This window comes from Rhinatrema bivittatum, unplaced genomic scaffold, assembly GCF_901001135.1.
Source record: "Rhinatrema bivittatum unplaced genomic scaffold, aRhiBiv1.1, whole genome shotgun sequence".
Lineage (NCBI taxonomy): Eukaryota > Metazoa > Chordata > Amphibia > Gymnophiona > Rhinatrematidae > Rhinatrema > Rhinatrema bivittatum.
Window position 1 is genome coordinate 1,196,375 of NW_021821488.1, and position 23,348 is coordinate 1,219,722.

Genomic DNA, 23,348 nt, shown 5'->3' on the forward strand with positions numbered 1-23,348 from the left:
AAACCCTAGAGAGAGAGAGAGAGAGCTGTGTGGGTGGGATCCTGCTGAGCAGGATAAGAGAGTGAGCTCACTGGGAACAGGAGACCCTGCATCTCTAGGAAAAGGCAGCTCCTGAATCATCTCTGATATAAAGTAATGATGTAAGTGCACTGCTGGAGGTAAGCAGTCTACTATTTGTATACTAATTGTGATTAATAAAACTGGAATTTGTGAGTAGAAAGGCTGGAGTCAATGTGGTTCCTGCTTCCAGCCTAAGAGAGTTATTCGGCTATTCCACACGGGGATAGTGCCAGGCATGAAGTAAGCTGTACCAGACATCCATGGTCTCTGGCAGGTTAACCAAACTGCTGGCTGAACTATGAGATATGCACAGGAATCATAGTCTGGTGACTAAGAGTTTAGTTTGAATTCCAGATATGCTACTGACAATCTATACTTAAATATGTAGGGGGCAGTTTTCACTAGGTGCAAAAATATTTAAGTGGATTTTCAAAGAGAACTTACCCAGATCATTTTTGTTTGAAAATCTTCCTAAAAAGGTTATATGGGTACATAGTATTTATGTATTTTGCACCTGATACATCTGCAGATGGACTACGTGCTGGAAAGCAAGCATATATATTTGAAAATTAAATATACACCCATATTTTGCACATTTTTTCAGTGGGTGAATTGAGCTATCTAGTAAAACTAAGTAATTATATTAAGCCATTCATCAAGGAATACTTTTCAAAATCTCTGATGTAGCTGGCTCACTCCTTAACTAGTCATTTTGTTCTGAAAATTGTCCTCAGAATCATTCGATAAGATTTTGATATGCATGGAACCCATATAAGTATTATAGAATATTTCTTCTTTTGCAGAGTGATGCCTTAAAAGAATTTCTCAGCCCCAGGTCTATGGATGAAGATAATGAAATTTACTGTGATCAGTGTCAGCACAAGACAACTACAAATCTGGTATTAAATCCAATAGCATTTTACATTGAGATGCTCAGCCTTTTCACCACAATGCACCCTGTCCACCACATAAATATGAAGAGGTGAATAAGCTGGAGCCCACAGGACAATGAGAGGCTTTCATAGTAACATAGTAATAGCTGCAGATAAAGACCAAAATGGTCTATCCTGTCTGCAGTGCTCAGTAGAGATTCATCTATTTTAGAGATTAGAATATAATTCCCATATGCAATCTAACACTAATTCCCCGTCCCCATATCTTTTACCTGACTTCTCAACCCGTTTCCTACTGAGGCTCTTCCTATCTGACTCAAGCATGCCTAAAATCTGCCACAGTGATGGCCTCCACTTCCTCTGCTTGTAAGCCCTTTCAGATGTTGTCATCTTCAGTTTTACTTCTTAGAAAACCAATACTTAAGCCAGCATCCATATCCAGGCTCCCTTATTACTAAGTTTTGTAATAATCCCTTCAACCACCAAGATTAATAATGCTCCTATTAAAAAAAAAAAAGGTTGAGAGAAAACCTGATTATGGCAGATTTGTGAAAGCTGCCTAGGGCTTTTCCCCTCTACAAGTCTATCAGTAAACTGACTTTGGGAGAGTGGTACTCTCTAGAAACCAACTTTATGGGAATTAAAGCTAGGCAAGGCTTTATCTGCTAAGTGAGCAAGAAAGGCAGAAGTTAAAAATGTCTAAGGGAGATGCAGTAGTTTGTGCAGTCACCAGAAGGACCACTATCCTTGTGGAGGGTGACACTTCCCTTAAAAATGTGCAGGATAGAAGAATTGAAATGGCCTTAAGCATGCCTTTGAGGTGACTGGCCTGACCATGCAGGTGGTGGTATGCAGCAGAATTGTGGCTAGGGCGAGTCTACATTTGTCTTAACGCATCCAGGAGAGCTCCTTGGAAATTGTAGGGATAGTCCTGGAGGAAGTGGCTCAGATGGAACTAGGAGTGACCTTCATGGCAGATGCTTTCTATGATTTGGTTTGGACCATGGCTAGGTCTATGGCTTCCATTGTGGCAATAAGGTGTCTGCTGTGGCTTTACAATTGGTCGGCAGATTCCATCTCCAACAGATAAATTGTATCCAGTTAATTGATGAGATAATATAACATTTTTCCAGCCGAAGTAGTTACACAGCTATAGGAAGCCACCAGAACTCTGTTCAAGCTGCTGTACTGCTAAGTCACTAGAAAATGACATATATTCCACATTCCCATGGGATACTGTGAGTGTAGCTTAATAACAATAATAAATGCATTTATTTCTTGCACTCTTCACAGTTCAACATGAGTTACAAATTTACATACATAAAATTAAAAATGAAAACCTTCCTCAGTTTAAGTCCTTACCAACCAAATCAGCTCTCACTGAATATGAATGTAGCACTCCTATTTATCAGCGCACATATTTGAGGTAACCCTCATTTGTTTTCTTCTTTTTCCGACAGAAATATATGGTCAAGGAGCTTCCACAAATTCTGGTTATACAACTCAAGCGGTTTGAATTCAATTTCAATGCCAAGCAGTTCATGAAACTTCTTAATGACATTGAGATCCCGTGGACTTTAATGGTTGACAGTGAAAATGGGAAACAAGTAAGAACCACCCCACAGAAACTGATCATGATGCCTGCATTACTTGTATTACTATACAGTTCTCAGATTGATTTGCACTTGGATTTGGATATTAGAATTGATTACTTGCTTTTCTAAACCTGAGCTCAAGGCGAGTTATATTTCAGGTGTAGTAGGTATTTCCCTGCCCGGTTTACAATCTAAGGGACCTATTTACTAAGCTGTGATAATGCATTTGCGCATAGTAAACACCACCTCTTCAATATGCTCCTCATCAATGTTCACTGAAAGCTGCACATGTGCGCACACAGTCATGAAACAAATGCATACAAAAAAACAGCATGTACAAGGAAAGGAACATAGAATGGTGTTTCAAAGAACATGTCACACAAAATTAGAAGGAAAGTTGCTGCTCACATCTCTATAGAGTCTTCAGTGATCCCTATTCACTCCCACCCACATCTTCTGTAATTTGTGCATGAGGGTGGGGAGAGGAGAGAGAGAGACTCTCTTCATAGTAGTCATTTATATCTCTATAGGAGGGTCAGCTAATAGCTCAAGGTGAGATGTTGGCAATGGTAGTGTTTTAGGCTTTAGGGGTCAGTTTTAGATGCAGAGAGAGATGTACAAACAGCACAGTACATCTTGATGAAGATATGAAGTCATTTGGAGTGAGGAAATTCTCACAAAGATGAGATTTCTACTATGTTTGCTCAGCCTAGCTTGATAGTGCCAATTATAGAGACCATCAAGCTAGGCCAAGATAACACCGTGCCCAGTATGGAATCGGGCTCTGAGCCATTCAGGTTCCAATCAGGAACAGTCACTGCTCGCTTCAATCCTAGATCAGCCCGGCTCTGACGTTATCCTTTCCTTTTATTTCTCTCTTCGCCCAGTTCAATCTTCCTTGTTGTTTGTAACTGCTTTTTTCCGCACTATAGTTCCAGTTTGAAGTTATTATGCACCCCTGTTCAACTGTAAACCAGCATGATGTGATTGTATCATGAATGCCGGTATATAAAAAACCTAAATAAATAAATAAAATTAAAAAGTGGTTAGCATTTTGAACAGTTTTTAACTCCTAAATTTAGAAACCTAATGAAACTAGGATCCTACATTTAGGAACTCAGCTCTAATACATTTAAGGGCTAATTTAGAAGTCTAACTCCAAAAGTTAGGCTAAAATATTTGAAAATGAGTTTGAAAAAGTATTAAGAAAAACATTGCTTTTTACATTTTTTTTAATAAACATACTTAATTATTTATTATATTCACAACCTATTTTGGCTTTTAGTCTTGGAAACTCATCAGTGATATCAGTGAAGTCAATCAACGTCAAATGTTGATCTCAATTAACATTAATGTCAAAGCATTAAGGTGTTTTTTCTTCATTATGGTGGGCCCCTAATGGTGTGCCCTTGGAAACTGCCCCTTTTGCTGATTGGATAAAGGGGCCCTGTCTGTGATAAGTAAAGTGACTTGTTACCAAAGCCCTTTCAGTGTCATTGGAGATATATACAAACAAAGGTTCTAGGGCTCTGGCTTGCTTCATTTTAATTCTTCATTTGTCCTTACAGCAGGAATATACATTATTTGCATTATGTGATCATTATGGAAGCTGTTCGGGTGGACACTATACAGCCCTCATCAAATTACAGCCTGAACCTTTCAGCAGATGGTATAAATTTGATGACTGCAGAGTGACCCAGGTAAGTATGCTGTCTCCCTTATGTCTAGCTATTTTTATTGAGGCAATTTTCAAATGGTTTTATTGGAGTAACTAAGTATTACCTAGTTAAAATTGCACGCTGAAAATTGCTCTCCCCCTCTGCACATAAAAGTACCTGCATTAGTTCATAGCATGGGACCTTTAACCTGTGCTACATAGGGCCGGGGCCAACAAGCAATGCATGGGGATTTCATTGTTTAAAATGCTTTCAACTGCTCAGAAGCAGGCACAAAGTCCACAGGTACTTCTGTACACACAGTACAGCCAGCCTCTGAATTTTCAAAGGGAAATTCCACAAGGAGTTTCCCTTTTAAAATGAATTTGCATACCCACAGATACCAAGTTCCTGAGGACCTGCAAGGAAAGGAGGCAATATGGAAATTACTCTCATTATGGACTAGTACAGTGGTTCTCAACCTTTTTTCTGTCGGGACACACCTGACAGATGGTTCTCACATGCGTGACACACTGACCCATGATCGTCACAGGGCTAGATGTAAATATACAGTTTGCATCCACGGGAACCCCCCTGATCCACAATAATGGATGTAAAGCAGAATTATGACATTCCCCATTCAACTCACTCTACAAAAAAGATATTCTGGTTCTGGTGTCATCTCAGTAACAGCAACTCAAACTCCTTCTTTCAGGCTCAATAGCCCTACTTATGAAAAGACAGCAGTTTACCACCAATGCATGTCCTCTTGAGAAAACACAACAAATAAGACTGATAAAACACTTACATGCTAGTAAAATATCTCTGTAACAGACACAGAACCGACCTAACATACTCCCAGGATCTGTAGTAATGCACATAAACTAATCCACACACAGTTACACCTGTATTATGGAATACACTCAAACAGGAGCAACCCTATCTATGAAAAGGCAACACTACAAATATTAAATCAGGCCCTAAAAACCAATACACCTCTTATTAGGAAAACAGAACTAGCAAGCAGCTATAGATCCCCACACAGAAATAATTGTAAAACTATACTAATAAGCAGAATAAATGTTTCACAACAACTATGAACAGAATAACATCCAACAATTAAAAACTCATAAAAACTATTAAAAATTCTCCAAACACCAATAAAATATTTCAAAAAAAGCAGACACATCACATAATATTAAATAATTAAAATGGCAGTCAATCAAGAAAAATAAACTTAAAAAGCCACCTTTACTTACCCCCTCCAGCAGCTCTCCTACTCCTCTTCCATGCAGGCTGTAGCACACACCAGAAGCAGCAGTAGTGGCTAAGCTCTATACTCATGGTCCTCTTCCTTAGGGCCCATGTGTCTCTCACACACACACACACACAATACCAGTCATGCCCCCATGACCAGTTTCTGTCTCTCACACACCAATCATCTCCCAGTCTTTGACAAACACACCAGTCACCTTCCTGAACAGTTTCTCTCATGCCATACACACACACACAGGCTTCCCACTCCCGTGTTCTACTTACATATATGGGCTTCTCACTCTCATAATCACTTTCTCTTTCTCACATACACTCACCAGTCTCTCACTCCCATGCTTGTTCTCTCCACATGCACAGGCTTCTTATTCCCATAATCACTTTCTTTCTCTCTCTCTCACATACACACAAACACACCAGTCACCTGATCTCTCTCATGCATATACAAACACACATAGGCTTCCCACTCTCATGTTCTCTTTCAGATATACAGGCTTCTCACTCCCATGCTGTCTCACACACACAGGTTTCTCACTCCCATGCCCACTCTTCACCTGCACAGGCTTCTCATTCCCATAATCACTTTCTCTCTCTCTCACACACACACCCGTCACCTGATCTCTCTCATGCATACAAACACACACAGGCTTCCCACTTCCATGTTCTGTCTTACATACACAGGCTTCTCCCTCCCATGCTGTGTCTCACACACACCCAGGTTCTCACTCCCATGCTCACTCTCTTCACATGCACAGGCTTCTCATTCCCATAATCACTTTCTCTGTTACACACACACACACACCCAGTCTCTCTCTCATTTCCATGCTCGCTCTCCATGTGCACAGGCTTCTCATTCCCATAATCACTTTCTCTGTTACACACACACACACACCCAGTCTCTCTCTCATTTCCATGCTCGCTCTCCATGTGCACAGGCTTCTCATTCCCTGAATCACTTTCTCTGTTACACACACACACACACCCAGTCTCTCTCTCATTTCCATGCTCGCTCTCCATGTGCACAGGCTTCTCATTCCCTGAATCACATTCTCTCTCTCTCACATTCACATACACACCAGTCACACCGTCACCTTACCAACCAGTCTCTCTCATATACATGTACACACAGAGGCTTCCCACTCCCATGCTCTCTCTCACATAATCAGGCTTCTCACTCCCATGCTTTCTTTCACATATACCCCCACAACACCAGGCTTCTTACTCCCATGCTTTCTCACATACCCAGATTTCTCACTTCCATGCTTTTTCTCTCTCTCTCTCTCACACACACACACACACACACACACACACACACACACACACATATCCCTGACTGTCTCACACTCTCACATACACATCAGTCATCTCCTTGAGCAGTCACTTTCATTGTCTCTCACATATACACATACATCAGCTCTCTGACCAGTTTCTCTCAATCACACACATACTCTCGATCAAATACATTCTCTCACTTACACACAGGCTGGCTGGCTGCTTCTCTCTCTTTCTGTCACTCACTTCCTTCCCCCCCCCCCCCCCCCCCGAGCACAAACGGTAGCTGCTCCTCCTCCTCCAGCCCCCGCAGGCCAAGAAGGAAGAATTCCATCGATCGTGGGAGGCTCATGCTGCTCTCTCCTTTCCCGATTACCGTCTGCTGCAATAGCTTGGGGGCCGATGCAGTGGCGTAGCCAGAATTGATTTTTTGGGTGGGCACAAGGTTAACATGGGTGAGCTGTAGGCATGCAGGTCTACTAGTTGTTTTTTTACTGATAAATAATGCCAAATTATGCAGCATAGCATTCACATCTACGCCTAAGTATGAGGTTTACTTAATGATACAACATAATTCACGGTGGTTTGTGGTACTTTAGCCTTCTTATTATTACGATTTTATACACGGCTCCTACCTGTCCATAAATTTTGAGAGAGCGGTTGTGTTGCTTATATTTAAATTGCTAACATCTCAAAATATAGATATATATTTTTACCTTTGTTGTCTGATCTTTGTATTTTTCTAATCAGTTGGTCCTGGTCTCTTTTTCCCATTTTTTCCCTTATAGCTCATTTCCTAATTCCTTTTCAGTGTCTTTCTTCTATTACTGTCTTCTTCCCTTACACACACACACACACACACACACACACACACACACACACACACATACATACACGCTTTCTCTCACAGACTCCCTCTCACACACTCAAGCTCTCACTCTCATATGCTCTCCCCCCCCCCCACAAGCTCACATTCTCTGCAGACACACATACAAGTTCTCACTTTCTCACCCCTCCCCAGGCTTATATTCTTATGCACACACAGACGCACATCCAGGCACCCATTCTCACCCACACACATAAACCCAGACTCCCATTCTCACCCACAAACCCATGCTCCCAGTCTCACCCACACATATTCAAGCTCCCATTCTCATCCATACATATACACATTTAAGGTCCTATTCTCACCCAAACATACACACATTCAAGCACCCATTCTTATCCACATATTCAAGCTTCCATTCTCACCCACCCACACAAACCCAGGCTCTCATTCTCACCCATATATACACACATTCAAGCTCTCATTCTCACCCACCCACAAACCCAGGCTCCCATTCTCAACCACACATACACACATTCGAGCTCCCATTCACCCACATATTCAAGCTTCCATTCTCACCCACATACACACCCAGGCTCCAGTTTTCACCCACACACACTCCCATTCTCATCCACACATACACATTCAAGCACGTGCACAGCTTCCGCTTTCTCCCCCAGAGCAGGAAGATCAGCTGCCTCTCCTGCTGCCACCGGACTCCTGCTATCTTCGGGCGTCGGGCCGTACGGTTGTACGGCCCGCCGAACTTCCTGTCGGGGGGGGGGAGCGGAAGCGCAGCGCACAACGTCCTGTCGGGGGGGGGGGGAGCGGAAGCGCAGCGCACAACGTCCGCTTCCTCCCTCCCCCCCAAGCAGGAAGATTGGCGGGCCATACGGCCCGACGCCCGAAGATAGCAGGAGGCCGGTGGCAGCAGGAGAGGCAGCTGATCTTCCTGCTTTGGGGGAGAAAGCAGAAGCTGTGCGCGGCGCTTCCGGTCCCCCACCCCCAAACAGGAAGTTCGGCGGGCCGTTTGGCCCGAAGATAGCAGAACGGGTGGCAGCAGGAGAGGCCAGCTGATCTTCCTGCATTGGGGGGAGGAAGCGGAAGCTGCGCGCGGCGCTTCCGCTCCCCCCCCCCCCCCCCCCGAACAGGAAGACCGGTTGGCCATACGGCCGCAGCAGCGCTTCCCCATGTGTGCCGTGATGGCGCGCGAGGCGTGGGTTCTCTTGTTCGCTGTCGCGGGGATGGGATCCCGCGACAGCCTTGCAGTTCCGGTGCCAGTTGGGTGGGCCTGGGTCTAAGTTGGGTGGGCACCTGCTCTCCCAGGCCCACCCATGGCTACGCCACTGGGCCGATGCTGCAGCGGCCGCTGCTAGTTTATCACGCGGCACGGCCTTTCTTCGTCCCGCGCACCACTTCCTGTTCCGGTCCGGGGGGGGGGGGAATGCAGGCGCGGGAAGAAGAAAAGGCCAGCTGCGGATGCCACAGCTTTTTTTTTTTTTTTTTGCACCGCTGCCGTTCCCGCTGGGCTTGAACGTGCTGATAGCCCGGCGGCAACGGCAGCAGGGAAGAACGAGCAGCGGGAGGGACCGGGAGCCACGCGACACACCTGCCGGTGCTTGGCGACACACTGGGGTGTCGCGACACACCGGTTGAGAACCGCTGGACTAGTATATCAGTATCTGAGTCACTTATGTTACCTACAGTGTATATCAGGTATAGTACTGATAGCTTTTTTGTTAAACTCTGTTGTGGTCTTTTTCTACACCCACAAGCTGGCTGTAATGTGCATCTCACCAATCAGAAATGAAATCTTAAATTTACTGCACTTTATAATCTTGCCATAAGGTTTTTCCCATTTTGTGTCTATGGAGGAAATGCTTAATACATAGGTGTTTGTCCTTTTCATTATGAAAATAAAAGGAGTATGTAAATATGATTCCCTGTATGTACCAGGATCAGTCCAGACGGTGGGTTATGTCCCCCGTCCAGCATATGGAGTCAGAACAGACTTCGAGGGGCATGACCATATAGGCTAGTACACCCTCTGCAGGAGCTCAGTATCTTCTGACTCCAGCAGATGAGAGTAGGGGAACCTGGTGCTTCCCCAGAATTGCAGGGAATTAGTTTCTTTCTGCCTCTTTTTCTTCTATTTCTCTATACCTATTTGGATCAAGTTTGTTAAAAAAAAAAAAAAAAAAGTTTAGTCAATTTTTTTGGAGGCGTGGCTACCCTGTTCCGCCTCTCTTTCTTTCTCTCACTATCTCTCCTCCTCCTGGCCGGGGGTAAGTTGCAGTGTGTTTTCTTGATTTTAGCTCCATTTAGCGTGTCAACGCTGGTGCCTCGTGGACGCCGGTGGTGCCGGCCTCTCCACGCCTTTCTCCCCCGCGGCACCCGCGACTAGGTGCCACAGCTGTAGGGAGGGGATATCGGGTAGCGCAGGCCTCTTTGGCCCCCCCCGCGGCACCTCTTCGATCGCCGGGAGAGCGGGTAATGCAGGCCGGTCGGGCCCCCCCGCGACGGCTCTCCTGTATCTTGGCCCGACCCCGAGGCTTCCTCATCCTCCCCCGGCGGTCCGGATGCCGCTGCCATCGCGTTGCTCGGCCCACGGCGAGCCGGGGTCGAGGATCTATCGTGAGGGAATCGGAGCCCGATGCCTTCCCGGGAGGGGAAGGCACCTCGCAGTCCCTTCGTACTTTTTCCTTCAGCTCTTCACTGCCCAGGCGGCGCGGGCCGGCCACTTCGCTGCCTTCGGCGGGAACGGCGGCCATCCTGAATTTTCGGCGCGCTGAAACTTTTCCCTCAGCGCAGGAAGAAGGGGTTTTTCGGGAGGATTTACCACCGAATTTGAGTCCGGAGGAGGCCTTGCCAGGCCCGGGGCCCGCGGATAGCTCCTCGGGGCCCCCCCCCACGAGTAGGCCCAGTTTTTCCCCCAAATTCATCCTTTTGATACACAATGCTTCTCTACAGCAATTGGAGGTTTCCCGGTGCGCTGCCCACGAGTTCTCCTCCCGCCAAAACTCATCTGCCAGATGTTCCACAGGCTCCACCGGACCTGGGGGAACCAGTCCCGGGAGGCCCCCGAGGCCCCACCCGAGTTCGGGTTGCTCCTGGTGGAGCGGGGGCGACTTCATGCATGGGGAGGGATTCCCCGGGGCCCCCGGACACGACGCTGCCGAACGCCCTGCCGGAAGGAGACGATCCGCGAGCGCTTCGCATTTTTCTGTGGGAGGAATTGGATGACCACCCAGTCTTAGCCGCTCTCCGGCCAAGGTCACGCGCCTTTCCCACCCACGAGTCGTTTCTGCAGCTCCTGACCAGGGACTGGGACACCCCTGAAGTATCTTGGAAGGTCACTCGAGCCATGGAGAAGTTGTATCCTCTTGAGGACTTCCTGGAGCTCATCAAGGTCCCAAAAGTGGTCTCTGCGGTATCAGCGGTTACCAAGAGGACGACGATTCCAGTGACGGGTGGAGCGGCATTGCGCGACACTCAGGACCGCAAGTTGGAAATTTTCCTCAAAAGAGTTTTTGAGGTCTCTGCCCTTGGGATGCGAGCGGTAATGTGCAGCTCACTCGCTCAAAGGGCCAGTCTTTGCTGGGTGCAACAACTTCTCACTTCTCAGGATTTGCCGCCTAAGGAAGTCGTCCAGGCGGAGCGCCTGGAGTCCGCCATTACGTACGGGGCGGATGCCTTGTACGATCTGTTCCGCATCCTGGCGAGATCCATGGTTTCGGTGGTGGCGGCGCGGCGCCTCTTGTGGCTCCGTAACTGGGTGGCGGACGCCTCTTCCTAGTCAAGTCTGGGCTCTCTTCCCTTCAGGGGCAAATTCCTCGTCGGAGTAGATCTGGATCAGTTTATTAAGTCCCTGGGGGAGAATGCAGCCCATCGTCTACCTGAGGATAGACATCGTCCTTCACGGGTTTTTTGCCTCTTCACGAGCCAGAGCCGGAGCGCGAAGGCGCTACAGGACTTACCGGCAGACAGCGACTCGTGCACCCGCCTCCAGATCACGGACCTAGCCGCGGTCCTTTCGTGGGCGCAGGCCCCCGCGCGACGGAGCGGGACCGGGTCCTACCCAGCCCAAATCCACTCGATGATGTCAGGCTCGCCCACTCCTCTACCCCCAGAATTGGGGGTCGTCTCGCAGAGTTCTACGGGGAGGGGGTGCGTATCACCTCGGACCAGTGGGTCCTGGACACTATAAAGCACGGCTACGCTTTGGAGTTTGTCCGCCCTCCGAGAGACAGATTCATCTTCTCTCCCGATGGCTCGGACCTCAAGAGATCAGCGGTGCAGCAAACTCTGGACAGACTACGGTAGATAGGAGCCATCTCTCCCATCCCTTTTGGTGAGGTGGGCTTGGGTCATTATTCCATCTGTTTCGTCGTGACCAAAAAGGACGGATCTTTCCGGCCCATCCTGGACCTCAAGGAGGTCAATATGTCATTACGGGTCACCAGGTTCTGCATGGAGACATTCCGTTCGGTGATCGCAGCTGTACATCAGGAGGAGTTTCTTCCCTCCCTGGATCTCAAGGAGGCTTACCTACATATCCCAATCCTCCCAGCGCACCGGCGGTTCCTCCGTTTCAAGATTCTGGGCCAACACTTTCAGTTCAAGATGCTCCCCTTCGGGTTGGCGACCGCTCCTCGCGCCTTCCCCAGGCTCATGGTCGTAGTGGCGGCGACCTTGAGGAAGGAGGGCATTCTGGTTCATCCCTATCTGGACGATTGTGTTGCGATCCTGGGACGGCCCCGGGACCGGCACTCACTCCACTGCGGTTCCGGTTCGGGCTCCCATCTCCCCGGGCTGCAGGGACCTCAGCCGCAGCATCCCTGGCGCGTGCCGACCTCACTCGGGCCTGCAGGGCCCTCGGACGCCGCGCTCCGGCTTCCTTCTCTCTGTCGGCGTCCTCCCGTGGCTGGCTCCGCCCCCTAGACTCGCGCGCGCGTTCCTGCCCTGAATTAAAGGGCCCAGCGCGGGAAAGCCAGATCCTCCCCGGGGTTGACGTCAGACGCTGCAGGGCTACTTAAGCCCTGCAGTCCAGGATCTCCCTGCCTTGCAACGAGGTTCCCAGGTCCTCCCTGTTCCTGTTGCGGAGTTTCCTGTTGGTTCGTGTGCTTCTCCTGGTTCCTGACTCGCTTTGGCTGACTTTGATTCTCTGGCTCCTGACTCGGTTTGGCTGTCGTTGATTCTTTGGCTCCTGACTCGGATTGGCTGACGGTGATTCTCTGGCTCTCGACCCAGGACTGGTGCACTTCGTCTCGCTAGGACCCCATCACGACTTCGTCTCTGAGGAATCTCCTAAGTCCCAGCGGCCGGGTCCCTACGGGCTCCTCCTGGGGGGACACCGGCTTCCAGGGTGAATCTCCTAAGTCCCAGCGGCCGGACTCTTACGAACTTCTCTCGGGGGAGTACCGGCTTCCAGGGTGAAGTTCTTCTACTTCCAGGCCAGTCTCACCTCCTCTTCATTCCCCTCTTGAAGCCCTTGGTCGCATAGGGCTCTTCGTGGTACCTTCCGCCAGCCATCCTCGAGCCTGCATCTGCCGCCTCCCGGTCGGGACCACTGCTGCGAACCCTCACTGCAGCTCATCCATCGGTTCCAATCGGCCCAAGGGTCCACGAAGCCAACAGATTGGCTGATACGTTCGAAGCCTTTCGCCCACGGACAGTCCTCGGTGGCCAGAGTCGCCCAGGTACTTCACTCCCTGGGTTGGGTAGTGATCTTCACCAAGAGCTCCCTCGTACCTTCGCAACACTTGGACTTCTTGGGAGCAAGCTTCGACACGCGTCAGGACAAGGTTTTCTTACGCCCGGACAAGGCACCATCCTTGCGGGAGCACATATTTATTTATTTAACATTTCTTTTATACCGATATCCGTTCGCACATCGTATCGGTTCACAGTGAACAAAAAACCATTGGGCAGTGCCCGTACATATAACAGATAACATAATATAATATGATGAACTAGGCAACATATAAATAATTTTTGGGAGGAGCCCTTACATATAACAGGCATCAATGGGTAGATGCTATGGAATATAACTATAACTATAACTATATACATGATAGTGCAAAGTACAAAATCAGCAGACATAAAGGCGTTCATACCAAGATATCAGTATAACATTCATAGGGGGGTTTTATGTAATAGGGGGTGAGATGGAGTAGGCTTGCTGAAAGAGCCAGGTTTTAAGTTTCTTTTTGAAAGTGGGGGTATAGGTCTCTATGCGAATATCATGGGGCAGTGAGTTCCATATGGTGGGGCCGGCAAGAGAAAAGGCTCTGTTAATAGTGGAGGAGAGTTTAAAAGATTTAATAGATTTGGGCATGGAGTGTTCCTTGGAGGGCTGGGCGTGTAGGTCTCTTGGAGGTACGAGGTAAGAGGTGGGGGTTAAGCCAGTTGAGGTTGGAATTTACTAGACTCTTATGTATGATCGAGAGTGTTTTATAAAGAATTCGTGACTGTATAGGGAGCCAGTGTAGTTCAATAAGTGTGGGGGTGATGTGATCTCTTTTCTTTGTGTTTGACAATATCCGAGCGGCGGCATTTTGTAGGAGTTGAAGTGGCTTAGTGTGTGTTGCAGGAATGCCAAGTAAGAGCGCATTACAATAGTCAATCTTCGATAAAATAATAGCTTGGAGGACTGTACGGAAATCATTGAAGTGTAGTAGGGGTCTGAGTTTCTTTGTTTGAAGTTTAAAATAGCAGTCTTTTATGATGGATTTGATGAATGGTTTAAATGAGAGGTGATTATCAATAATAACTCCTAAGTTGCGAGTGTGCGATGGGAAGTTGGTAGCTGAGTAAGCAGGAGGGATGTCTGGGATCAGTTGCCTATTAGATATGATTAATAGCTCAGTCTTGTTGGAATTAAGAGCTAGGTGCATGTCCTTTAGGAGTTGGTTGATGGAGGAAAGACAGGATTCCCAGCTGTGTAAAGCAGTTTGGATGGTGTCAGAGAAAGGGAAGATGATTTGCACATCGTCAGCATAAATAAAATGCTTGATGTGCAGGTTAGTGAGAAGCGTGGTAAGGGGAAGCATGTATATATTAAATAGCGTGGATGAGAGTGAGGAACCTTGGGGTACACCTTGGGGAAGACTGATGGGATCAGATTCATTGTTGTCCATTGTGACAGTGAAAGTGCGATTTTGGAGATAAGATTGAATCCAATCAATGGCCTTGCCAGTGATCCCAATATTTCTGAGTATGTTGAGTAGGACATCGTGATTGACTGTGTCAAACGCAGCCGAGATGTCAAGTAATGCGATAAGATAGGAGGATCCGGAGTCGGTTCCTTTGATAAGGGTATCGTGTAGGGAGAGGAGCAATGTTTCAGTACTTAAATGCTTCCTGAAACCATATTGGGTAGGAGGGAGGATGTTGTTCTGTTCAAGGTGATCGGATAGGCGTGAGTTCACCAGCTTCTCAAGAACTTTAGCTAGGAGGGGTAGGTTGGACACCGGTCTGTAATTAGAGTGGTGGGGTCAAGGTTGGATTTTTTGAGTAGCGGTTTAACTATAGCTTGTTTCAGAAAATTCGGGACAAAGCCATGCTCTAGGGCAGTGGTTCTCAACCTTTCTAATGCCGTGACCCCGCAATACAGTTCCTCATGTTGCGGTGACCCCTCGCCCCGCCCTCGCCCCGTGAGGGTGGGGTGAGGGCGGGGCTTTGGTCATATGGGGGCGGGGTTATGGATGGGGTTGGATTTTAGTGCACACTTATTTAATTATGACATTTATAATGTGAATGTAACTCAACTCACCATAGGTTCTCACATGCATGGCACACTGACCCATGATCGTCACGGGGCTAGATGTAAAAGTACAGTTTGTATCCACAGGAACCCCCCTGACCCACAATAATGGATGTAAAGCAGAATTATGACATTCCCCATACAACTCACCCTACAAAAAAGATATTCTGGTTCTAGTGACATCTTAGTAACAGCAACTCAAACTCCTTCTATTTCCAGGCTCAATAGCCCTACTTATGAAAAGACAGCAGTTTACCACCAATGCATGTCCTCTGAGAAAACACAACAAATAAGACCGATACAAACGCTTACATGCTAGCAAAATATCTCATCTCGGTAACAGACACAGAACCGACCTAACATACTCCCAGGATCTGTAGTAATGCACATAAACTAATCCGCACACAGTTACACCTGTATTATGGAATACACTCAAACAGGAGCAACCCTATCTATGAAAAGGCAACACTACAAATATTAAATCAGGTCCTAAAAACCAATACACCTCTTATTAGGAAAACAGAACTAGCAAGCAGCTATAGATCCCCACACAGAAATAATTGTAAAACTATACTAATAAGCAGAATAAATGTTTCAAAACAGCTATGAACATCCAACAATTAAAAACGCATAAAAACTATTAAACATTCTCCAAACACCAATAAAATATTTCAAAAAAGCAGACATCACACAATTAAAATGGCAGTCAAGAAAAATTAAACTTAAAAAGCCACCTTTACTTACCCCCTCCAGCAGCTCTCCTACTCCCCTTCCCTGCAGGCCGTGGCACTCACCAGAAGCAGCAGTAGAAGCTAAGCTCTATACTTATGGTCCTCTTCCTTAGTGCCCATGTCTCTCACACACACACACCATACCAGTCATGCCCCCATGACCAGTTTCTGTCTCTCACACACCAATCATCTCCCAAACAGTCTTTGGCACACACACACCAGTCACCTTCCTGAACAGTTTCTCTCATGCCATACACACACACACACACACACAGGCTTCCCACTCCCGTGTTCTACTTACATATACGGGCTTCTCACTCTCATAATCACTTTCTCACACACACACACACCAGTCACCTTCCTGAACAGTTTCTCTCATGCCATACACACACACACACACACACACACACACACAGGCTTCCCACTCCCGTGTTCTACTTACATATACGGGCTTCTCACTCTCATAATCACTTTCTCACACACACACACACCAGTCACCTTCCTGAACAGTTTCTCTCATGCCATACACACACACAGGCTTCCCACTCCCGTGTTCTACTTACATATATGGGCTTCTCTCTCTCACTCTCACTCTCACTCTCACTCTCACTCTCTCACACACACACACACACACACACACACACACCAGTCTCTCACTCCCATGCTTGTTCTCTCCACATGCACAGGCTTCTCATTCCCATAATCACTTTCTCTCTGTTACACACACACCAGTCTCTCTCATTTCCATGCTCACTCTCCACGTGCACAGGCTTCTCATTCCCTGAATCACATTCACTCACACACACACACACCAGTCTTTTTCTCTCACACACACCATCACTTTACCAAGCAGTCTCTCTCTCTCATGCATGCACACTCACCCAGGTTTCTCACTCCCATGCTTTCTTTCACCCCCACAACACCAGGCTTCTTACGCCCATGCTTTCTCACATACCCAGACTTCTCCCTTCCATGCTTTTTCTCTCTCTCACACACAATCAGTCACCTCCCTGAGCAATCACTTTCATTGTCTCTCACATACACACACACATCAGCTCTCTGACCAGTCAATCACACACAGGCTGGCTGGCTGCTTCTCTCTCTTTCTCTCACTCACTTCCTCTTCTCCCCTGAGCACAAATGGGAGCTGCAGCAGCCTCTGCTGGCCAAGAAAGAAGAATCCCATGGAGAAGAATCCCAAGGAGAGAGCAGCACGAGCCTCCGCGGGAGGCTCGTGCTGCTCTCTCCTTTCTCCATTACCGGCTGCTTCAACTGCTCGGGGGCCGAGGCTGCAGCCGCCGCTGCTACTTTTTCGCGCGGCGCGGCTCTCTCTCCTTCCCGCGCGGCGCGGCTCTCTCTCCTTCCCGCGCACCACGATTCACTTCCTGTTCCGGGTCACGGGAGGGGAGGGCAGAGCCAGGAAGAAGAAAAGACCCCGCCGCGGGTGCAGAGCTTCTTCTAGCGCCGCTGCCGTTCCCGCTGGGCTTGAACGTGCTGACAGCCCGGCGGCAACGGCAGCGGGAGAGACCGGGAGCGCGCGACCCCTGCGTTTTGGGCGTTTGACCCCCGCCGGGGTCGCGACCCATAGGTTGAGAACCGCTGCTCTAGGGAACAGTTGAGAATATTTGAAATGGGTTTGGCGATTACATTGTGTATAGATAGTAGGAGTTTAGAGGGAATAGTTTCAGAGGGATGTGTTGATGGTTTCGTTTTCTTAAGTATGTTCTCTACTTCTAGGGAAGATGAGGACTCAAACGAGGAAAGGGAGACTGGAGAGTTGATATTGGGAAGACAGATATTGAGGTTGTTGTGCGAGAACTGTGCCGTGATGGATGATACCTTGTTTTTAAAAAATTGAGCTAATTCGTTGCAACGATTTGTAGAGGAGTTAGCTAGTTGTTGTGTGTGTATGGGAGAAGTCAGGTCAGCGACCATAGTGAAAAGAGCCTTGGTGTTGTATTGCAGACCATTTATTTTTTTGGCGTAGTATTCCCGTTTAGAATGTAGGATGGAATTTCTACTGTGTTTCCCCGATAGTAAGACACCCCTGATAGTAAGACGTAGTGGGAATTTTAGGGGGATCGGCTAATGTAAGACATCCCCCGAAAGTAAGACGTAGTAAAAAAATTATTTTTAAATACCTGTCGGAGGGCCGCGTGGGTCCAGGCGGCTGGCGGCGGGAGCCGGGTGGTCGCGTGTTACCGTAAATCTAGGCCGCGGGCGGGTGGGCGCTTGTTCCAGGCGGCGGGTGGACGCGCATTAGTTCGAGGCGGGCGGCGGGTGGTCGCGTGTTAAATCTAGGCCGGGTCGCACAGGCGCGCATTCATTCACTGCCGGTGGGGCAGCCCCCACCGGCAGTGAATGAATGCGACCCCTGCGATTCGATGCTCAAGGCAGTCACATGCCATGACGTCACGGCATGTGACTGCCTTGAGCATCGAATCGCAGGGGTCGCATTCATTCACTGCCGGTGGGGGCTGCCGGTGGGGGCTGCCCCACCGGCAGTGAATGAATGCGCGCCTGTGCGCGCCTGTGCGACCCGGCCTAGATTTAACACGCGACCACCCGCCGGCCGTCTCGAACTAATGCGCGTCCACCCGCCTCCCCCCCCCCCCCCCCCCCGCCGCCGCCGCCTGGAACAAGCGCCCACCCGCCCGCGGCCTAGATTTAACACGCTCCCGCCGGCCGCCTGGACCCACGCGGCCCTCCGACAGGTATTTAAAAAATTCGACTGTTTTTCCAATATAAGACATACCCTGAAAGTAAGACATAGTGGGACTTTTGGGGGTAAAAAGAAAGTAAGACGCTGTCTTATATTCGGGGAAACACGGTATATTCATGCATGCATTGATAGTAGAGAGTTTTGGTTGCGGGGGATTGGTGTTTGCGCCATGACCTTTCCGAAGCTCTGAGTTGGATTTTGAGATTTCTGAGGAAAGGCGTGTACCATGGTTTCCTATTTTTTCGGTTGGGGTTGATAGTTTTTGTTATTAGGGGGCAATGTTCATTGGCAATGCTGAGTGTAAGGTTAACCCAGGAGGAGAATGCATTATCTGGGGATGGTCTCTACATCGCAAGATTTGTGAAATTTGAAAGATATGGGCTGACGGGGCGTGGACAAGGAGCTTTGGGGAAGTGATAGTTTGGTTTTGATCAAGGAGTGATCAGACCATGGTACTGCCATACATAAAGGAGGACTGTTCACGCTGATGGGGGAGTTGATAAAAATCAGGTCAAGGGTGTGGCCAGCTTTGTGTGTGGGGGAGTTTACTATCTGTTGGAAGCCCATAGCTTCAAGTGAAGACAGGAAAGCTTCACAGGCAGGTGATTGTGGTGTTGTATCCACGTGTAAATTAAAATCTCCTAGGAGGATAGTGGGTAGGTCAGGTGATAGTGAGTTTGCAAAGAATTCAATAAGTGGTGATGAATCTTTCTCTAGTAGACCAGGGGGGGTATAGATAAGACACAGTTGGAGTGATTTTGATTTGAAGAAGCCAATTTCGTATTGATGAGGGATGTCACATTTATGGGACAAGAGTTGGAGGTCTTTTTTTACAGCTAGGAGTAAGCCACCTCCTCTCTTCTTCTTCCTCGGGATTGAGAAAATATCATAGATATCTACGGGTAATTGGTTGATAAGGGGAGTGTCATGTTGTTTGAACCAGGTTTCAGTGATAGCGCATATTTCAGGATTAGAATCAGAGAGAATGTCTTGTAGAAGATGGGTTTTCTTTTGAAGAGATTGTGCGTTAAAAAGGATAATGGAAATGAGAGATAGGCTGATAGCTTGAGTGCGAGTGATGGTGTGTATAGGGATGAGTCTTCTGTTTTTGTGAGGGGTTTTGTGGTGTGTGGTTTGTTGAGTGGATAAAAGGGGAGTATATGGGTGGATTTCTGTTTGATATGTCACGGCACAATGTCCGATAAAAGGAGGCATTGTTGTACAATAGCGTAACGCTAGTAGTAGGGTTAGGGGAGTACAGGAATGGCAGCAAAGACAGCAAAACAACCAGGAGCCAACACAGGTACAAATAAAGGTAAGAGTACCGGTATGATTGCAAAAACAACAATATGGCACAAAGAATCTGCGAATTACAAAACAAGCTAATGTTGTGATGACTAGCAAGACTAGCAAAACCGGTCTTGGGAAAGAAAAATTTAAGTTGTTAACCCAACTAACGTGGGGGGCGGGATGATAGGAGAGGTTCAGAGGGTTAGGTAGTATACAAATTTAGCAGAGAGGGAAGGTATACACTATGAAGCTATATCCTTCATAATTCTTAAATTCAGAATGCTTGGATACTTCACCGGTATAATTGTTTAGTCTAATTTTGTTTGGGCTGGTCATCTGGGAGAAAAGCTGAGATTTCCGGACCTGGTGTGAGGCAAAAACGATGGGAGTTACATACGGTTAGATGCCGCCTGGACACAGTCATAAATCCTTCTGGGCTGCCTGATGGGGCTGCTCGAAGGGGCGCTCAAAGGGGCAGGCCCCTTTGTCGCGCTCCTTCGGCGCGTGACGCCTAGCCTAGTTTGACTTTTATATTTGACTCTTTTCTTTGTCGCACATCAATGATGTCATCAATATGAGACTTAACATCCAGCACAGAGATTTAGAGGTGGATTCGTTAGTTGCAGGGCAGGCTTCCAGCTGGGGGAGGGGTTAACAGCCACGAGGTGGAGGAGGAGGAGAGGGTCCAACGGAGGGCTGAGTACAGGAGAAAGCTCAATCCAAGCCCTGGATTCTGGCTTGCAGAGCAGGAGCACAAAGAGAAGCAAGTGGAAATGAAGTTACCTGCACAGAGATTTAAAAGTACATTCGTTAGTTGCAGGGCAGGCTTCCAGCTGGGGGAGGGGTTAACAGCCACGAGGAGGAGGAGAGGGTCCAACGGAGGGCTGAGTACAGGAGAAAGCTCAATCCAAGCCCTGGATTCTGGCTTGCAGAGCAGGAGCACAAAGAGAAGCAAGTGGAAATGAAGTTACCTGCACAGAGATTTAAAAGTACATTCGTTAGTTGCAGGGCAGGCTTCCAGCTGGGGGAGGGGTTAACAGCCACGAGGTGGAGGAGGAGGAGAGGGTCCAACGGAGGGCTGAGTACAGGAGAAAGCTCAATCCAAGCCCTGGATTCTGGCTTGCAGAGCAGGAGCACAAAGAGAAGCAAGTGGAAATGAAGTTACCTTCAAGTTACCTACATACGACGGTTTTCTGCGTTGGCAGAAACCACTTCCTGGAACTATCTTCAGTTATTGGGCGTGATGGTTTCCACCATCGATCTCGTGCCCTGGGTGTTCGCACACCTTCGCCCCCTACAGTCGGCCGTGCTTTCCCGTTGGAAACCAATCTCTCAGGATTATCAGATGCTTCTCCCTCTTCCGCAGGCGGCCAAGGACAGTCTGCATTGGTGGCTGGTTCCGTCGCACTTAGCTCGAGGCGTCTCCCTCGAGGTTCCCAATTGGGTGGTGGTAACCACCCAAGTCAGTCTCGTCGGATGGGGAGCCGTCTGCTATGGGGAGCCGTCTGCGATCGAAGCGCCACACAAGGGACGTGGTCCAAAGTAGAAGCGACATGGCCAATCAACCGGTTGAAAACAGAGCGGCTCGCCCGGCACTTCAACATCTTCTCCCGTTGCTGCGGTACCGGGAGGTCAGGATTCTCTCGGACAACGCCACCACAGTGGCCTACATCATTCGGCAGGGAGGAACGAGGAGCCGGCATGTCGCGATCGCATCAGCGCTCCTGATGCAGTGGGCAGAACGGCACCTGGCCCGTCTAGCGGTCTCCCACGTCGCCGGAGTAGACAACGTCCAGGTGGACTACTTGAGTCGCCAACAGTTGGATCCCGGGGAATGGTCCCTCTCCGTAGAGGCGATGCAACTGCTTGGGAGACGCTGGGGTGCTCCGCACTTGGACCTGATGGCACCTGCCCTCAACGCCAAGGCCTCCCGCTTCTTCAGTCGCAGAAGAGAGAGCGGCGCGGAAGGGGTGGGAGGCCCTGGACCTCCCGTGGCCTCCACGTCTTCTGCTCTACGTCTTCCCACCCTGGCCCCTAGTGGGCAGGGTCCTCCGCAGAATCGAAACCCATCGGGCAGCCGTGATCTTCGTTGCTCCGGAGTGGCCCCGCCGACGGTGGTTTGCGGACCTGCTGCAGCTGGCAATCGACGGACTGATACGGCTAGGACATCTTCCGTGTCTTCTTCACCGGGGACCTGTATTTTCTTCGAGCAGGCAGAACTCTTCTGTCTTGCGACATGGCTTTTGAGCGGAGTCGACTCAGGCGCAGAGACTACCCGGAGGCGGTAGTTTCGACTCTACTACGGGCACGGAGGACGTCTACTTTGGTAGCCTACGTTCGAGTCTGGAAGATCTTTGAAATATGGTGCTCCAGCCGGGGCACCCGACCCACGAGGGCGTCGGTCCTCCTTCAGATCCTACAATTCCTCCAGGATGGATTGGACAAGGGACTCGCCTACAATTCACTTCGGGTTCAGGTGTCTGCCCTGGGCTCGCTAGTGCAGTATGGAGGTTCTCCTCTTCTTCATCCGGACATCTCATGCTTCCTCAAGGGTGTCAAGCATTTACGACCCCCGGTAAGGGATCCATGTCCCTCCTGGAGTCTCAACCTAGTGCTTCGAGCCTTGTCCGGACCACCCTTTGAACCACTACGTAAAGCGATGATTATGGATCTCACTCTCAAGACTGTCTTCCTCGTGGCCATCTGCTCTGCTAGACGCATCTTGGACCTTCAGGCTTTGTCATGTAGAGGCCCTTATCTTCGGTTCACAGACTCGGGGGTCTCCCTCCGCAAGGTTCCTTCCTTTCTACCGAAGGTGGTTTCGTCCTTCCCCTTGAATCAAACAGTAGAGCTCCCTTCTTTGCACCTTTCGAATCGAAGTCCCTTCGTCTCCTGGATGTTAAGCGCACGTTGCTTCACTAGCTGGAGGCTACTACCGATTCCAGGGTTTCCGACCATCTGTGTGTACTTGGGTCCGGCCCAAAGAAGGGCTTCCACGATTACCCGATGGTTAAAGGACTGTATTGTCGCGTCTTACGTTGCTGCGGGGCGGACTCCTCCTCACGGCATCATAGCGCATTCTACGCGCTCCCAGGCAACTTCCTGGGCAGAGAGCCGCTCTGTCTCTTCCCAGGAGATCTGTCGCACAGCAACATGTTAATCGCTACACACGTTCTCGAGGTACTATCGTCTGCTTCTCGCCTCTTCTGAGTCTGGACACTGTGGTGAGCAGGTTCTACGCGCAGGCCTTGCAGGACCCCACCCGTT

At 48.8% G+C, this 23,348-nt stretch overlaps 1 protein-coding gene across 3 annotated transcripts in view; it reads left to right on the forward strand.

The window, feature by feature from the left end:
* LOC115082692 overlaps nt 1-23,348 on the forward strand; it is a 294,549-nt gene that overhangs the window by 143,342 nt on the left and 127,859 nt on the right. For 2 of the 3 annotated variants that reach the window (XM_029586885.1, XM_029586887.1), the window contains 3 exons: nt 864-959; nt 2,414-2,560; nt 4,117-4,248. In XM_029586885.1, coding sequence (XP_029442745.1) covers nt 864-959; nt 2,414-2,560; nt 4,117-4,248 — 375 coding nt within the window. The remainder of the gene's footprint in view (nt 1-863; nt 960-2,413; nt 2,561-4,116; nt 4,249-23,348) is intronic. The other variant, XM_029586886.1, reaches the window with a different exon arrangement.